This window comes from Pempheris klunzingeri, chromosome 1 (genome assembly GCF_042242105.1).
Source record: "Pempheris klunzingeri isolate RE-2024b chromosome 1, fPemKlu1.hap1, whole genome shotgun sequence".
NCBI classification, from domain to species: domain Eukaryota; kingdom Metazoa; phylum Chordata; class Actinopteri; order Acropomatiformes; family Pempheridae; genus Pempheris; species Pempheris klunzingeri.
This window is the reverse complement of record NC_092012.1, coordinates 30,213,036-30,229,612: the sequence shown is the minus strand read 5'-3', so window position 1 is coordinate 30,229,612 and position 16,577 is coordinate 30,213,036. Positions and strand designations below refer to the sequence as shown.

Genomic DNA, 16,577 nt, shown 5'->3' with positions numbered 1-16,577 from the left:
TTAGTACCAGCTAATGTGAATGCCGGATGACTCTAAACTCATCTTAACTTGTAAGAGGAAGCATCAGAAGTGGTACGAATGAGTTGGGAAAGGGTCTGATTAGGAGATCTCAGTCAGCTGTGTTGAATCATTTCCCATATTAACAAGCTTAAAGCAGTTTATACCATCTACCAGCTGATTGCTGTTCACTGACATGTGTTTCAGGTGTGCGCCATGGGACTCCGCCTGGAGAAGATCATTGCACTGCAGAGAAACCCTGCAAACACCAGGAACCTGTGCATCCTGGCACATGTTGATCATGGTGAGCTGACAGTTTTATTGCAGATTGTGCGCAATGCTTGGCAGATTATAGCAAGCCAAAGTCCATTTAGAAGTCAGTTAACTTAATATTTAGCTGCTTGCAGACAGGTGATGAGCATGTTTAACTCAAATAAAGCTACATCCTAAGTTGCTGTAAATGTGGCACATGCCATGCATCATAGATGACACGTCAAAGTTAATAAGTTATAATAATGCAGGTGCAACCAGGAACTGTAACATCTTTGTAATCGATGCGGATATAAGTAGCTATTGTTTGACTTGCACTGTTTGACAAAAACAACATATTTATTTGTGGCTATATTGATGAATATGAAATGACATGTGAAGCTGGGATTGGGCCATATGGATACAACTAACACAGCATCATTGTCTTCACTCAAGGTATTCGAAATCTGATTTAGGACCCTTTAAATCCATTGCTTTTTACAGTTTAGGTGGAGCAAAATTTCATCATTGAAGAAAAACTAAATTTATTAATCAGAGTGGATTTTTTTTTTCCTGATTTGGGAGTGAACAAGAGATTGTTGTGAGGCAAGAGTTCAAACCACTGACAGTAAATACTGCGTATGTACAGGAGTGTTAAATGTTTTACTGTGGTGGACTTTGTTGAAAACTGTATTCCATTCAATTATACACTTTTTTGGTCATGGAAGTAATTATGTAGGACATGGTGCAAACTGGGGTTAAAGAATCTTAGAGCTGATTAATTTCATTAATCATTTTTAATTCATAGGTTGTTAGTATACAAGATGATGGTAAAAGAAATGGACATCATAATTTCCCAATGCCGAACATATGTTTATTTGTCCAATCTGCAGTTCAAAGCTTAAAAGACATTTAGTTTAAAATAATGTCATAGAAAAGCAGCGAGTCTTTACAGTTAAAGTTTAATCAAAGGTTATTTCTCATTAGGAAATGAAACAGATTTGGTGTCGGTCCACATGTTCAGGTGAAGGTGTAAGCTGTAAGGTGGTGAAATCATTTAGAACCATCTGCATCTTTGCAGGCAAAACCACTCTGGCCGACTGCTTAGTGGCAAGTAATGGCATCATTTCAAGTCGACTGGCTGGGAAGGTAAGTGACTTTATTTGCTACGCAAACCTTTTTGACAGTCCTGCTCCATGACCCGTACACGCTGTGTGTGTTTAAGTTGTTTTTATCATCATTTGTGCTGCGTTAATCTACCAGCTGAGGTATCTGGACAGCAGGGAGGATGAACAGATCAGAGGAATCACCATGAAATCCAGCGCCATCTCGCTGCATTACAGCAATGGTAAGGCAGCTCAGGTTACCCCCGAGGTAAAATCCTCACGGTCTGACTTTTGGATCTTCTAGATTTTTTTCAATTGCCTTTTTTAGAAATTAAATTTGACAGAAGAGAACCAAAGACTTGTATAGTCTATTGGTTTTACTGCAGAGTGTAATAGCGATTAAGGTAACAGAGCAAGATATGTTTGTGTTTTTATATTTCAGTGTTGGATCTCTCCCAGTATGACTGGAGAGCAAAATGAAGGATCTAACATGAGGCATATAGTAGTATGAATACTTGCACTGAGTATGACCTTTGGTTTTATGATATTATATTATTATATTTTCTATTGTGACAGATGACAGTTTCAACTATGTAGTCGTTTTAAGCTCCAAGGCTTTGACTCATGCATTTAATACTATTGCCTCTAATGAAGTAGCTGCCTAGCTTGCTACTGCTTTTTTTTTTTTTTCTCTAAAAAGCATTCTAGCAAATAATTGCTGAAATTCTCTGCAGTCTAAACAAGTTTATTTCCCAGTTGAAGACTCTGTTTGTGTACCTCTTGTCTCCTCAGGAGATCAGGAGTACTTACTAAATCTCATCGACTCCCCCGGTCACGTCGACTTCTCCTCGGAAGTTTCCACGGCTGTCAGGCTGTGTGATGGGGCCATTGTAGTCGTCGATGCTGTGGAGGGAGTGTGTCCACAGGTAAGTGTCGATGTTGACTCAATGTCTCACTCTGTAAGCTGTTGGTAAATAAAGAAGAGACATCTTATTTACTATAGAGATCCACATTCTTACCTGTGAACATGCCAAGTCTGCAGTTTGTAAGTATTTGGATTTCTCTGTACCCAAGTACGTTGGATTTTATTAGATATGTGAAATTAACTGACATTAAAATGTCTGATTCATTTTTTTGCATTTTTCAAAAAGTTCAGATGGAAAGTGTAGGAAGTACATAGCCTCCACTTTCATGAGCCCAAAGGTTAGACTTGGATAATAACTTTAGTTCTGGACTCTTGGGAACAGCATGTAGAACAAGATGATCCAAGCATAAAGATCCACTTAATGGCTTTCAGAGCTTTCTCGTCTTACGGTCCTAATTAGTAAATGAAGCTGGCTCAAGCGTTGTCACATGACCTAATTATAGACTGATGGTCATGTGACTGGTGTTATACAAGGAGGAGGGCGCAACCCCCGTCTCTGATCAAGGTGGTTATTCACATCTGATGCCAACAACTATTTTTGAATAGAGACTGGTTACGTTCTCACCCCCACGTACAACCACACGTTAGGACAGATGTTTCATGCTTGGGTCACAGGACGACAACGGAGCAGTCTTCATTTGCAAAACGAAAACTGAGATGCAGTTCAAAGCTCTGAAGAGAAATACTGGCTGACAAGCGCCAACAGTCCCAAAAACACTACACTGGTGGCATCACTGCGACTGTGAAAAGGGTTTCATGTGTTTCGGTAATACAGATGAACAAAAATAGCATTAAAACAAAACTGTAGCAGATCTTGAAGGAGCTGCTGCCAGTGGTAAAGCAGCAGCTGTAAGCCGCTTTTGGCTTTCTCGCTTGCATAGGTATTACCTATGGCTCAGAGGTATTGGAAAATTAATTTTCAGGTTTAGATTCAGAGCAGCAGAGCTCGAGACGATCACTGCCCACTAAACAGAAAATAAGCAAAACACAGCTGCATTAATTGCATTTTAACGGATTGAATATTTCAAATTATTGGACAGCGCTACTGAGAACTTGTACTGTCAGTGCAGTAGAGGACAGCCACTTATCTGTTTCCCCCTGTTTTTTAACTGCCCATTAAATATGAAGCTACAGGCAGAGCATTGTCAATCTGATCACATTAAGGTTCTCTATGACCATTCAGAGCATTATTATAGCATTACATGACTATTTGTATATTTTGTGTATTATTTGAGTAATGGGTACCTGAGAATGAAGTCACACTCACTCTGTTGTAATCCGTGTTTCTGTCTCCTCGTGCACATGTGCATGAGAGTCCATGAATGGCTCAGTGAGCGAACCTGTAGCACAACAGCACCACCCAGTGACCGTCTCAGCTAAGTTAATGAGCTAAAGACAAAACCTCTGCTTTTAAGTGGATTTTTTTCTTCATTGCAAATATGTAATGTGTGTAGACTCAGGTTGTGCTGCGTCAGGCATGGCTGGAGAACATTCGACCCGTTCTGGTCATCAATAAGATCGACCGACTCATCATGGAGCTGAAGCTCACCTCTCAGGAAGCTTACGGCCACCTGCAGAAGATCCTGGAACAGGTGAGGGGGGGGGGGGGGCTGTAACACTCAGCCACAACATTGTGTTATGAATATCTGTTCAGTGAAACTGTACTTTTGTGTTCAGCTGCCTTGAATCATTAAAAGTGACTATTTTCTATTACCTTGTAGAAAACGTGAAAAGTTGGTAGCATTTTTGTAGCCCACTGCAACTAAGCGCTGGCGTGCGATTCTTTCCTTGTAGGTGAATGCAGTGACGGGGGCTTTGTTCACATCCAAAGTGCTGGAGGAGCGAGCAGAGAAAGACGAGGAAAAGGAAAATGAGACACCGAGTGGAGATCAGGTTTATGACTGGAGTGCTGGGCTGGAGGAGGCCGACGACTCTCAACTCTACTTTTCTCCAGACCAAGGAAACGTGGTCTTTGCCAGCGCCATAGATGGATGGGGCTTCAGGTGAGGCTGGTCCCCTCTTGAGCTGCAACCATGATTCCTTGTGAATTTAAGGTTCTAGCAGGAGCCACAAACCACCAGGAAAACGAGGGCTGCAAACAATTGTCCAGTTTATTTATCTAGAAAAATGATGCCATGATTCTAAACAAAGACACAGATTACAATATGTTGCCCAAACAAACCATGAATCCAAACTTTAAATCAAGTAAAACATTTGCACATGAAAGTACCATAAATATTTAGTAGCCAAATGCGTTCTTCATCATTATATTGCTTAGAAATAAAATCATAGATTATCCATTAACCTTCATGTCGATTCTTAAGCAAAATTCTACTTACACTGAAGGATATTCAAAAGATACATGGCAAACAATCAAGGTGAAGGTGACAAAGAAGAGGAAGTCCTTATCCAGGCCTCTATTTATAAAGTGGGAGGACCTACAACAAGCACTCTGATCCACCACTTGGCGTCTCCTTGTGGAGAGGAGGGTCAATACGCTTGCAGGCTCCAACAGCCACTTGTGAGTTTATGCAGCAAAAATGTTTCATATAGTTTCATCCTCAGTGGTTTCAGGGAATGGGATTAATGTGGATACAGGGCGTATGTATTCACACGTACCTTGAATGATGACCCTAGAATTGTAAACCGCTCCATCCATCCTAGGGTAGGTTCCAGTTATCCTTCCAATAAATGTAAATTGCCCCCTATGGGGGATCAATAAAAGAAGTCTAAGTCTAATAGGCCACGATGCGCAAGGATACAGGGGTAATGGGGCATGAAGGTTATCCAGAAATGATCTGCTAAGATCTGACTGTGAAACCATCGACCCGTGCCGAGGCGTTAACTTGCCTTGGAGGACAGGAGCCATGCTGGTCAATCAGCAACCCTAGAGAAGATATATCAGAGAGGTTCTAAATTCACGGATGGTAATTTTTATTATTTTTTAAATCTCTCTTTCCCAGCTTCCACTGTAATATGGAGCAGATGGACTATTGAAAGTTTACTTGTGTGTGGGCCACTTGCTACTATCAGTGTGGTGCCAAACCCTGGAAGGCATTTTACTGCTCTGCCTGTCCTGCTCTGAAATTAGTCCCACGGTCAACAAAGGCGTTCAAAGGGTTTCACTCTCTGTGATACAAATCTTCTGATAGCCACTGAAAATGTATTTGCATCCGTACTGTCGAGCAGTTCAAGATGTACGCAGCGTGCTGTTAAGCATCTGAAGAGTATGCTCACTGTGAGAGGTCCCAGACAGTCTCTGCCTGTGGGCCAGACGGGGGGCCTAAACAGTGGAAGACTGGCGAGAGGAAGGCCTGGCATGTTGGCAGTGACTGGATTGGCTCGCCTCAGTAATGTCCCCCTGGGGCATTTGTGTGCTTGGTGTTCAAGTTAATATAAACTTTTTTATAGGTGTGGCCAGTGGCATTATGCTTTAGGGTTCTCCATCTGTCCCGTTGGCATGAACTTGATTTCTCAGGAACACTTGAGGGGAATTTCTTAATATTTAACACAAACGTCCACTTTGACTCAACGATGAACTGATTTGAGTTTGTTGGTAACAGGTTAAAGTTCAAGCTCACTCTGACCGCACCTCTGTTCCATTCTCATGAACGTGATATCTCACAACGCCTGAAGGGAATTTAATTTTATCTGGCAAAAATGTCCATTGATTAGATTTTGGTGGTCCAAAGTTGCACACAAAACACATTTTTAGCCACAACTCAATGATTCATATGCTAATTATGACAACGTTTCACCTACAGGTTAAACAGGTTAAAATGAAGTGATGACATTTAATGTCCAAAATGTCAAAAGTCAGCTTCATTGTGACATTTTAATATTATGCAAAAACACTTATCTGGCCATTATTCAATACCACAACTCAACTTTGATTGGATACTGAATTGGTTTTACTAATTTTGGGTGTGACCATTTTTGATCATATTAATTTGGTCATATTATGAGTACACTATGCATGGATTGATTATACCGTCACAATTCCACTGAGAGTTGATTAACACGATCTGAAAGATAGTCCAGCCTAGCACCAGTTTACCTGAGAGAAACACAGTACAAACCGGATATGAACATACAGTATTAACTTAATCAGTAATTAAGTTAATTAATTAAGTAAACAATTTACAGTGTACTCATTCTCTTCCTGTTAGATACACCTGAATACACTTTCAAATGTCACTAGATGGTGCTGTCAACTTAGATTTAATAAATGTGGCTTTGTGACTGTCAGCATTATTACAGAGACTAACAAACAAAACAAAGTCCAACATGTTTATCACCTTTTAAAAGACCCAATTATTTCATATAGTTCTGAACTTAAAGTAAAACCTTCTTATTTTCGTTCCTCTGTACTTGTAATTGACAGTTGTGTCTTTTACTTTACGACAGTTGTTTTACACTCCGACACGATGACAGATCTCCACGCTGTCCTGGAAGTGTGTGACAGTCAATGATGAGCACATGAAGACCTAGTTTCGAGGGTAGCTGTGTCCTTGTCATCAGTCTCTGCTATAAATAAATCAATGAAGTCCCAGCGGAGACAGTCGAGTCTTCTCCGCCTCTGAACTCAAGACGTGCGTTTACCGTCTGTAACAAAGGAGCAGGAAGCCGAGACCCAGACAACTATACTATCATGTTTACCCTGATCCTGTTGAAGTCTGTCAGCAGTTACAAATGTTTCACTTTACTCAAAGCTGCCAATAAGCCCAATTTAATAAAAGCTAAACACTGTAGAATGGTTTGCAAGAAAGTCAGTACTTTTCTATTGTCAATGAACATGTATAAAAAATGGAAATGGAAGACTAAGTTTGGTTTTGTTTTTTTTGTAGCATCCAGCAGTTTGCCCACATCTACAGCCAGAGAATGGGCATTAAGGCAGAGGTGCTACTCAAAACCCTGTGGGGAGATTTCTACCTCAATGCAAAAGCAAAGAAGATCATGAAAGGAGCTCAGGTAATGTAACTATGAGTACTTGTAGGTCTTAAGATCAGATGAGGTTAGAGTCAACTCTATTGTCACTGCATTATTCATAGAAATGCAAAGAAGTTGCTGCCTAAGAGTGAGATAAAGCACCTTGCAGCGACTTCTAAAACTGCCAAAGCTGTCAATCACCTCGCTCTATGCATGACACAGAAATGGAGGTGGGGGATGCTTGCTTATAAGAAGTGACCATCCAAAACAAAATCTGGCAACATTGAATGGACTAATCATTGCGGGTAAGGTGTGTTTTCAGGAATAGAAGGTTGCTGGTTATTTTCATGTATTTTTGCATTTCCTTTCTGTTACTGCTAGTGGTTGCTAAACCATTTTGTGGCTCATGGAGATGTGGCCTCTCATTTCTGAATTCTTATTAGTTGTTCTTTATGTATTTGACATAAATCCTGTTTCAGTGGAAAGGATAAAGGCAATGTCTATTTGCATTACCCACCAACAAAGCATCCAATTCCTTGATTTATGGGGGAAAAAAATAATCAAAAAAAAGGGGAAAACTGGTTTAGATCTGTTTCATGAGATCTGTAAAGACCAAATGAAGAGCCCATGTGAGCAGTGTGACTCATCCGCTCATCTAGAGTTTTGGAGTCTTGTCTATTTATTTCAAATGACCCATGCATGTTCACAGCAAAAATACAGTGAAAAGGATCTGTGATACCAGCAACATTCTACACCTTTCACAATGGTTTCAGTGTCTGTAGAAAAGCTGTGCTGCGAGGATCCCTTCATTTGTTAACGGGGCTTTTATTTGATGGCGATTATCGAAGGCAAACTCAATGTAGCAAATTAGTCAGGCTCACAGCGCAGCATCAATACTGTAGCAGCTTCGCTGTTTGTGTGAACACCTCATGTGTGCAAGCTGCAGCAGTTCACTGAGGTCGCCGTCAGGCACAGGTAGCGGTAGGCAGTGCGGCCCTAGCTTTGCAGGGATGTAGGTGGATATAAAGGGAAGCAGTCAGAGTGTGATGCTCCAAAGTTTTGCAATTGCAGATATCTAAAGAAATGACCAAACCACATTTACCAGTCGCTCAAAAGTTGCAAAGTTATCTCCATAGGCGTCCCGTGAGTATGGGATCCCATTTAAACCCGATTTAAAAGCTCCATCTAATAAGGTGGTACACATATGGTTTTTAACTATCTTACCAGAGAGTGAAAGACTGCAGAGAGCGAGTCACCTTCTTTACTCGCGGGCAGGGACCTGCACGCTGTCAAACTCTCTAGCTACCGCAAAACTCTGTGATCAGAGTAAGGTAGTGACCACAAATGTATTGAATGTTCCAATTACTCTTGTTACTTGTGTGCAATATTGATGGTTCCATCACTGTTTGGCACCCATGTGCATTACTGCTGTGTAATACCACCAAGGGTTACATTAGTTGCAGTGTATGCCAACATATATTGTATATTTAAAGTATACTCAGTATATATAGAAATGAATTTAGCATTTTTAATGTAGGTAGATCATTTTGACCTGGTCATTTTAAAAGTAGCTCACGAGCGGAAAAAAGTGTGGGCACCCCTGTTTTTAGAGCGTTTCTTTCTTTTTTAGAGCCAGGGGTGAGCAGAGGAGGCAGCGGTGCCTGCTGAGCAGAGCAATGGAGAGGCTGAGCTCTTATTGCTGCTCGCTCACCCATTCACTGGCATTTTGGGGTTATGGATGAAATGGAGAGGCTTTATAGAGAGACGCACACTCACAGGATGGGAATGGTCTGTATAGACTGACCCAGTGAACTGTCTGTGCATTTCTCTGTGCGTGGGTGGTGCAGAGAAAAAAAAACCAAATTAGCTTCACCATATTCTTACACGACAATTTATATGTCATATTTTGGCTGCTTACATTGTTGGTGATCAAGGATTTACTGGCTGGGGCCTTTAACCACCTGAACCACACGTTCACTGAAACCAGGCTCGTATTATAGACGAGCCTTTTTCCTGATTTTGTCTGTTGATAATTAGATTGTATCATATTTCAGTTTTCTGATCTGTTTCAATTTTGCGCTGTTTGCTGTTGATGCAGTCTGTCTCTATATTCCACAGCGCTAACTTCATCAGGCACAAGAACTGAGTCGTGTCACACTGCCACGCTGCTGTTCTGAGTTTCTCTTTTATTATTAAGAAATGCTGTCCTGACTCACCCAGACACTTCTACACTGCTGTTAAACCAGAGTTAAGCCGTTACAGTTAATGTGACTCAGTTCTTCCCTCCACAGATATTTCACTTTAAAAACCTTCCAGTGGCTCAAAAGACAGAATTTCCTCCCTTTCCCTGTTAGCATTCAATGTGAACCATCGGTGCTTTTGTGCAAATGTTGAGTTTCATAGATAGAAATGTAACGGTAGCTTAAGAAAATTTAAAAAAAGTGTATGAAAACTGTCTTTATTGGTCTTTTTGTTAAAGAGAATATCAGAGCAGTGAGTAGCTTGACTCTCCTTTTGTACTGATGGAATTAGTGCTGTGGAAATGTTTCTTATAAAAGTACTAATATTGGTTATAGCTTCTTATACCAACCCAGTAAGATAAGCTTATATAACTGGTGCACTACAGTCGTTTTTTTCTTATTGCCAACAACATTAGAGAAATGTCAGAGAAATAAAAAACTCAAACACTTAAATAGATTACAGGAGCACTCTGTAATCTCTATAGGTATAAACTGGTGCATTGGAGTGGCCTTAAAGTCCATTATACTTAATCTACTGAAAACAAGTGTGCAGTCACACTCTATCTATTCTGTTCTTTCCTTATCTGTTACATTCATTTGTATGTGTTTATTCTTCTCTCTTTGCTGCAGGCCAAAGGAAAGAAGCAACTGTTTGTGCAACTTGTGCTGGATAACATTTGGAGTTTATATGATGCAGTTGTCATTAGGAGGTGGGTGAAAGATACTAACCTGACAAACTGTTTTAAAATCACAAGCAGTATTGCTTTCAGGTAACTACTCTTTGTCTGTATGTCGGTCCTTCGATGTTCTTGACAACCGTTCATATGATCGACCTGGTGGGTGCTGAGGGCCCAAGGGAGAGCAGTGTTGAGCGTGAAGTCGATCGGATGAGCAGTTCCTCAGAACGCTGCAAATAGCAGCCCTAACCCTCAACGGGCACTGCACTAGTGGAACCAACTCTTTGTTGTAATGGAATGTTTCAATATGAAAATATAGTGTAGCACAAGGGGAAGGGGTACATTACAATCTAAACCTAAAGACTTTAGGTGTGTGTGTACATAGAGGGTTAACATTGCCAAAAACATTATTTAATATATTATAAATATATATATTTAATATATGTAATCTTACCATGTTATTTACACCTACTGATGCACAATGAGGTAACTACTGAGAACATGTTAGCTCAAAAAATACCTCTTCTCAGAAAGTATGGAAGTACAAATAATGCTAGACGATGGTTATGATGGTGACAATAGATGTTGGCATCTGACAAATGGCGTGTGACAAAGTGATAGAATCCAGGACAGGAGATGGCAGATTATAGATCAAGTCTGTTTATTATTTATTTGGATCCCCATTAGCTCAAGGTCCATATTGAGAACTTAAATGTATAGACATGCTTTCATATGCATGCCCACATGAAGCTGTATCACTAACCCCACCCCCACCCCGCTTAAAACAGTAAGATGTCAGTAAAAGGTGGAAAAAGGGGGGTACTACTTTCCTCGATCTGACCTTATAGCCAACTACCTGGAGATCTACATCTAGGTCAGTATGTCAGCCTGCATAGCGACATGGACTCTGCAATACTTTCATAACCATAAGTCAATAATTCCAAAAATAAGGCCTTTCATTTTCTTCAAGTTCACTTCTGGCCTGAATACTCATCTTTGACCTCGGCCTTGCTCTAAGACAGTGCGGGCTGTATGCCCAACAGTCCTTCTGTAAAGATGTCTATTGTGTGTCTGTGACTAGAGACAAGGAGAAGGTGGAAAAGGTGGTGACATCACTTGGGGTGAAGGTGATGGCCAGGGACTCCCGTCACTCCGACCCCAAAGTCCTCCTCTCTGCCATCTGCAGCCAGTGGTTACCGGTGTCCCAGGCTGTCCTCTGTATCCTTTTCTTTTGTCTTCATCTGTTGTAAACGGCTGTGGAACAGAACCTGGCTCACTTCGATGTCCTATTGAGGGGAGTAACATAAATCTAGGTGAAGGAGATGAGGAGTCAAGGTATCCAGTGTTCCACTCTTTAATGCCTGATCTGGAAGCTTGAATTAAAATCAGGGAGAGCCCTGGCCAAAACAACAAACAAACCAATCCTACATTGAAATAAAGTCACAATATTAAAACTGCCCAAAAAGAAAAGTACAATTTTTAAAAGAACTTGATTTCTAACATAGCGGTCTTGTGGGAGGCTTCCTGGCAAGGAGAGAACAGTAATTAAAACGTCTTTAACTGAGTTCTAACAACAACAACACCTCTACCTTTCTAAACTCAACCTGACCATATTAAGTAACAAGACCTGGACTAAGTCATCAAACACTCCGGGTTTAGCCAGACAACACAAGTGACCCAGTGTGACTGACCCATGATTGGCTACAGACAGTCTCTCCGGAGTTCAAGCTGAGGGCCACAGAGCCCGAGGAGCCACGCAGCACATTAGCGCATTTCACCTATGGGGAAATGTAAAATGTTTGTTTGGCTTCCCCAGCTGAGCATTTTTTGGGGGGATGTTTGTGCATTTAGTGTCTAGGTTTCTTTAACACAGACTGTAGTGATGGTGTGTGAGAAGCTTCCCAGTCCATTAGATATGATGGCAGAGAGAGTGGAGAAGCTGATGAGTGTTGGAGCGCGACGATTCGACTTGTTGCCAGAACAGACCCAAGGACTTAAAAGAGGTACGTACATGCACTATATCTGTGTCATTCAATTAATGGGAACCTCCACCAACTTTACACATAAAGGTCAGTTAAAGCTGGGGAAGGCACTTCTCTTGAGAAGGCAAAAAAAGGCATCTCTCCTTCTGTAGATCTCCCTCTCTCTGATCATGTTTGTGATCCCAATGCCAATTTACTGTATAGCGGTAATTCTATGAGAATTAGTCCAGTTTGCTTTGCTCATGTGGGGACCAGTAAAGCCCTTTGATATACTGCGATTCAAGGGTGTAAAGTTAGCTAGTGTGAACTACATAAACATGAAATGGATGTAGCCACAGCCTTTTTCTACACGACTTTCCACCATTGAATCAGACTTTCACCGCCATCTGAATGGACATGCACGCACATCTGCATTTGTAGAAATGTTCTCTCTCTGAGAGGACTTGCGATTGTCACAGGCTACATTTTCTAAAGCCAAGCGGAGGTTCAGAAATGTATTTTTCTCTGAGACCACTTGCAATTACAATACGCTGAAAGGTTATTATGGAATTCTTACCCAATGGGACCAAAAATAAATTGCCTTGCTCAGCTTTAACTATTTGTGAACAATATTACTCTGCTTGTTGGAGTAATGATTTAATAGCAGCATTTTATAAACAATCAGGTCGGGAGCTGGTTTTAGTTCTTAAGTTCGAACTAAGTGGAGATTCACACATCACTAAAATAGAACACCATTGTGTCTACCATTGTACATTGGTACATACATCTTTACATTGCATTAGCAGTTTTCAAAAACCTGCAGTGGTGTCAGAAAATATGCTAGTTACACTACAAACCGTTCTACTCAATTAGTATCAATGTGTTCGCTGATGTAAAAGTTAAACTCAACCCTTACTACTCATGTAAAAACAGCTGCCAAGGTAGACTACCTGCTGAACATAGTGGAGCATTTAGCCACTAAGGAGACTTTCAGAGCTGGTGGAGACCAAAACGGAGCTCATAGGACAGTGAATATTGAATTTCAGGTGACCAGAAGCACAACCGTCATGAACGCTGAAGTTGCTTTGTGCTAACACATTAGCTGATCAGATTGACGGGTGATCATTTGTCAATGTTTTGGCTACAGCTTGTTCCCGCTGTCCCCAAGTGGCCAAAAAGTTTTGATGCAACTTCACTAAATTGCAAGTTTGCAACTAGCTAGTAGTTAGGAACTAGTTACTTAATAACTAGTTAGTTAATAGTTAGGAATGACATGACACACAAAGCTAGTGTTGCATTTCCAAGCAGCTGATGCAACCCAGTCCAAGTCCAACCTGTGATTTTCAGAGACCTTTCAACCTTGACAAGAATAGAAATATTGGAAAGTCACTGAATACATTTTGTAGCAGACTGGATATCATGGATAGATAAAACGTGGATATCTCTTTGTACTTGTGAAAGTCAGATCATTTTTATAAAGCTGCCAGACAGCAAAGAAATAAAAACCTTCACTCTTCAGAAGGGAAGTTTCTTTTTTGAATGCTCACTGCCTTTGCATCACCTGGCCCTGCCAGCGTTAATGTAGTCTGATTAGAAGATGATCAAATCTCACCCACCAGCCACTCTGATCTGACTCAGACATCAGTGATTTCACAGCACCTCACCGAGGACTTTCTAAAATCCCTTCATTCCAGTTTTTGAGGGCTCTCAAAAGTTTTAACTAATTATTTTGTTTATTTACTGTAAAGTTTATTTGCATGTAATGTTCTTTTCAAAATTACATAATTGAAGTACAATTATAATGTTACATTTACAGCATATAATTTCAATTTGCAGTAATTTGAAGTTTAATTTCTTGTCCGTTTTTATTCATATAGCTCAAAATCACAAATTTGCCTCAAAGGGCTTTAAAATCTAGCATACGACATGTTCTATCCCTGGACACTCAGTTTGGATAAGACAAAAACTCTGGGGGAAAACCTCAGGAAGAACTGTAGAGGAGGCATCCCTCTTTCAGGATGGACATAATGCAGTACTGTGCAACATGTTTTAATGGATCAGCATCCAATAAGATAAACCTGATCAAATGCTGATCTGTTTTTTTACTGTTTTGTTTTGTCCTCAGCTTGGTAGTGCTGCAGTCACAAGTGTGTGTGTGTGTGTGTGTGTGTGAGAAATGATTTCGGTGCGTCAGTGACTGACTTTATATCCTGACAAACAGGCTGGCAAAACAGATGGATTTGTTATGCTTTGTCGTTAGTAAAGAGCAGTGTACAATGAGCAGTGATCATCGCTTTCACCATTTAAACTAAGTGAGCAACTTGATGGTAGCAACTTGCCAAAAAAAGGCTGAGAGGAGTTATTACAGATGTGTGTTTAATTCCTTTTGGGTGTTTTCCAGCGTTCCTGCAGTGTTCGAGTGAGGAAAATGCTCCAGTCATCATTTTTGTGTCCAAGATGTTTGCTGTGGACACCAAGGCCTTGCCTCAGAACAGACAGAGGTAAGTGTGTGTGTGTGTGTGTGTGTGTGCAGGCAGTGTCGTCAGTAGATGGTGCTGCAGTGAAGCTTTTTACCTCACAAAGCTGTGGACTTGCCAAATAACTTGTGTCTGCTTTGTACTGTATCTAAGGCATCGTTACAACGTAGTTAGAAAATATAAAACGCAAATCAATAAAAACAAATGAATGAAATTGACACAGATAAAAGCATTTTTTTTAGATCCACATTTTAAAAAGAGATTTAAAAGCAGCGATAGATTTAGCAAACCTATTCTTGGCAGGTAAAGCATTCCAGAGTTTGTGGGCCTGGACTGAAAAAGCCAGATCGCCCTCAGTCAGAGCCAGTCGGGCTCAGGGAACAACCAGAGGGCCACTATCAGCCGATCTAAGAAGGTGGCCATAAGGGGTTAGTAGACCTTTCACATAATTAGGGGCCTGTTCACATAAAGCCCTCAGGGTCAACAATAAAAGTTATCCTGAAGTTACCCAGAACTTTGTAGGAACAAGCTCATAAATACCACTTTAATCACTGCTTTAGCACAGTGGACACAGAACATTATTTAAGGAGGTGTTTCACACAAATTGCAGAAAAAAAAAAACTTAGATTCTCACTTCCCTCCAGTTCTACCTTTCATACAGCGACTTTTGACTTTATTAGTCCAAGTTCTAAGGTATTTGTCTTTGCAGTCTACTGCACCCTAATATAATGGAGTCGATTACAGTTGCTCAGCAAGTGCTCAGCAAAATTCATCAGCAACATATGTCTCCAGCAACGGTGTCCTGATGACTGTGGACAATCTACTGAACACACTGAGAGTGTTTGAATAGACTGCTTCCTTGATTGAAAGTTGTCCCTATGAGAACTGTTGAAAATGAGCTCTGTGTAATATCCAAAGCAAAAACTGCATTTTTTTTTTTTACTACTGACATTCCTCTAGCTCCCCACGACTACACCACCTCCCAGCTTTACAAGCCAATAAGACTTTGATCTGATTGCGATTTTTTTATTGATTACCTGGTTTTGGCATGGCAATGTCCGCTTGTGAATGATGTGCAAACTTGGTAAAGAAAGAAACACTCGGCTTTGGGGTGAATTGTTTGGGAAACTGTCCAGTGCTGTAGTGTTTTGGTCACCGACTTCATCTGGAACCACAAAGGGTTAACATGCATGCTGCTCCCACCTCTGATGTCCCAAGCAGACATAGGAGTGGTCAAGCCAGCGTAGCAGTTGTTTCCTGTAGTTCGCATACACCCAACATGGTGGTGGTCTCAGCTAGCTGACATACACCCAACATGGTGGTGGTCTCAGCTAGTTGACATGTACCCAACACGGCTGTGGTTTCCACTAGCTTGTGTGGACCCTGCTTAGGTGACCTGCGGTATGGAATGGTGACAAACTGCTCAGAATTGCTTATTATCTGTCAACATGGAGGGGGTTTCCCACTGGATAAGGAAAAACTCACCCCAGTGGGTTGTGGAACAGTTTGCCTGGAAAATAGGTCAGCAGCCATAGTGTCTTGGAAGCCGTTTTGTGTCTGGGCCAGCTGGCTCTCTCCTCTGATGTCACATACAACCATGGAGCTGGCCTAGCCAAAATAGTTTCGTAGCAGCGTTAGCCACGCTGACAGTGCTAACGTGTCAGCACGCGGTGCTTAGCCAATCAGTGTTTTACTCATGAACGTTAATTACTAGTAGGCGGTTACTTTCGGCCCCCAGAAAAACTGGTGGAAAACAATGATTGATTTTTGTTAACACCATTACAGAAATGTTTAACAGACACACAGATGGTACATACACAACTGTGAGCTTAAACAAGATCACATAAGATCACTTTAAGATCACAGTTAGAAACTTGTGTTTAAGGAGGCAAAAATCAGGTCTGTTATGACATGCCATGCTTGACCTGTGTATTTAGTCTGCCATTTGTTCTCAGTGTTGGCATCTCTTTCACTGGCGCACCTTTACCTCTTCTGAGCTTTTCTTTCTTCTTGAAT

At 41.0% G+C, this 16,577-nt stretch overlaps 1 protein-coding gene across 1 annotated transcript in view; it reads left to right on the top strand.

Annotated features, from left to right (window-relative positions):
- Positions 1-210: 210 nt before the first annotated feature.
- efl1 (elongation factor like GTPase 1) overlaps positions 211-16,577 on the top strand; it is a 92,360-nt gene continuing 75,993 nt past the window's right edge. The window contains exons 1-11 of the mRNA XM_070828464.1: positions 211-301; positions 1,328-1,395; positions 1,510-1,594; positions 2,145-2,278; positions 3,732-3,869; positions 4,072-4,280; positions 7,125-7,248; positions 10,077-10,156; positions 11,205-11,341; positions 12,004-12,126; positions 14,486-14,585. Coding sequence (XP_070684565.1) covers positions 214-301; positions 1,328-1,395; positions 1,510-1,594; positions 2,145-2,278; positions 3,732-3,869; positions 4,072-4,280; positions 7,125-7,248; positions 10,077-10,156; positions 11,205-11,341; positions 12,004-12,126; positions 14,486-14,585 — 1,286 coding nt within the window. The 5' untranslated portion in view covers positions 211-213. The remainder of the gene's footprint in view (positions 302-1,327; positions 1,396-1,509; positions 1,595-2,144; positions 2,279-3,731; positions 3,870-4,071; positions 4,281-7,124; positions 7,249-10,076; positions 10,157-11,204; positions 11,342-12,003; positions 12,127-14,485; positions 14,586-16,577) is intronic.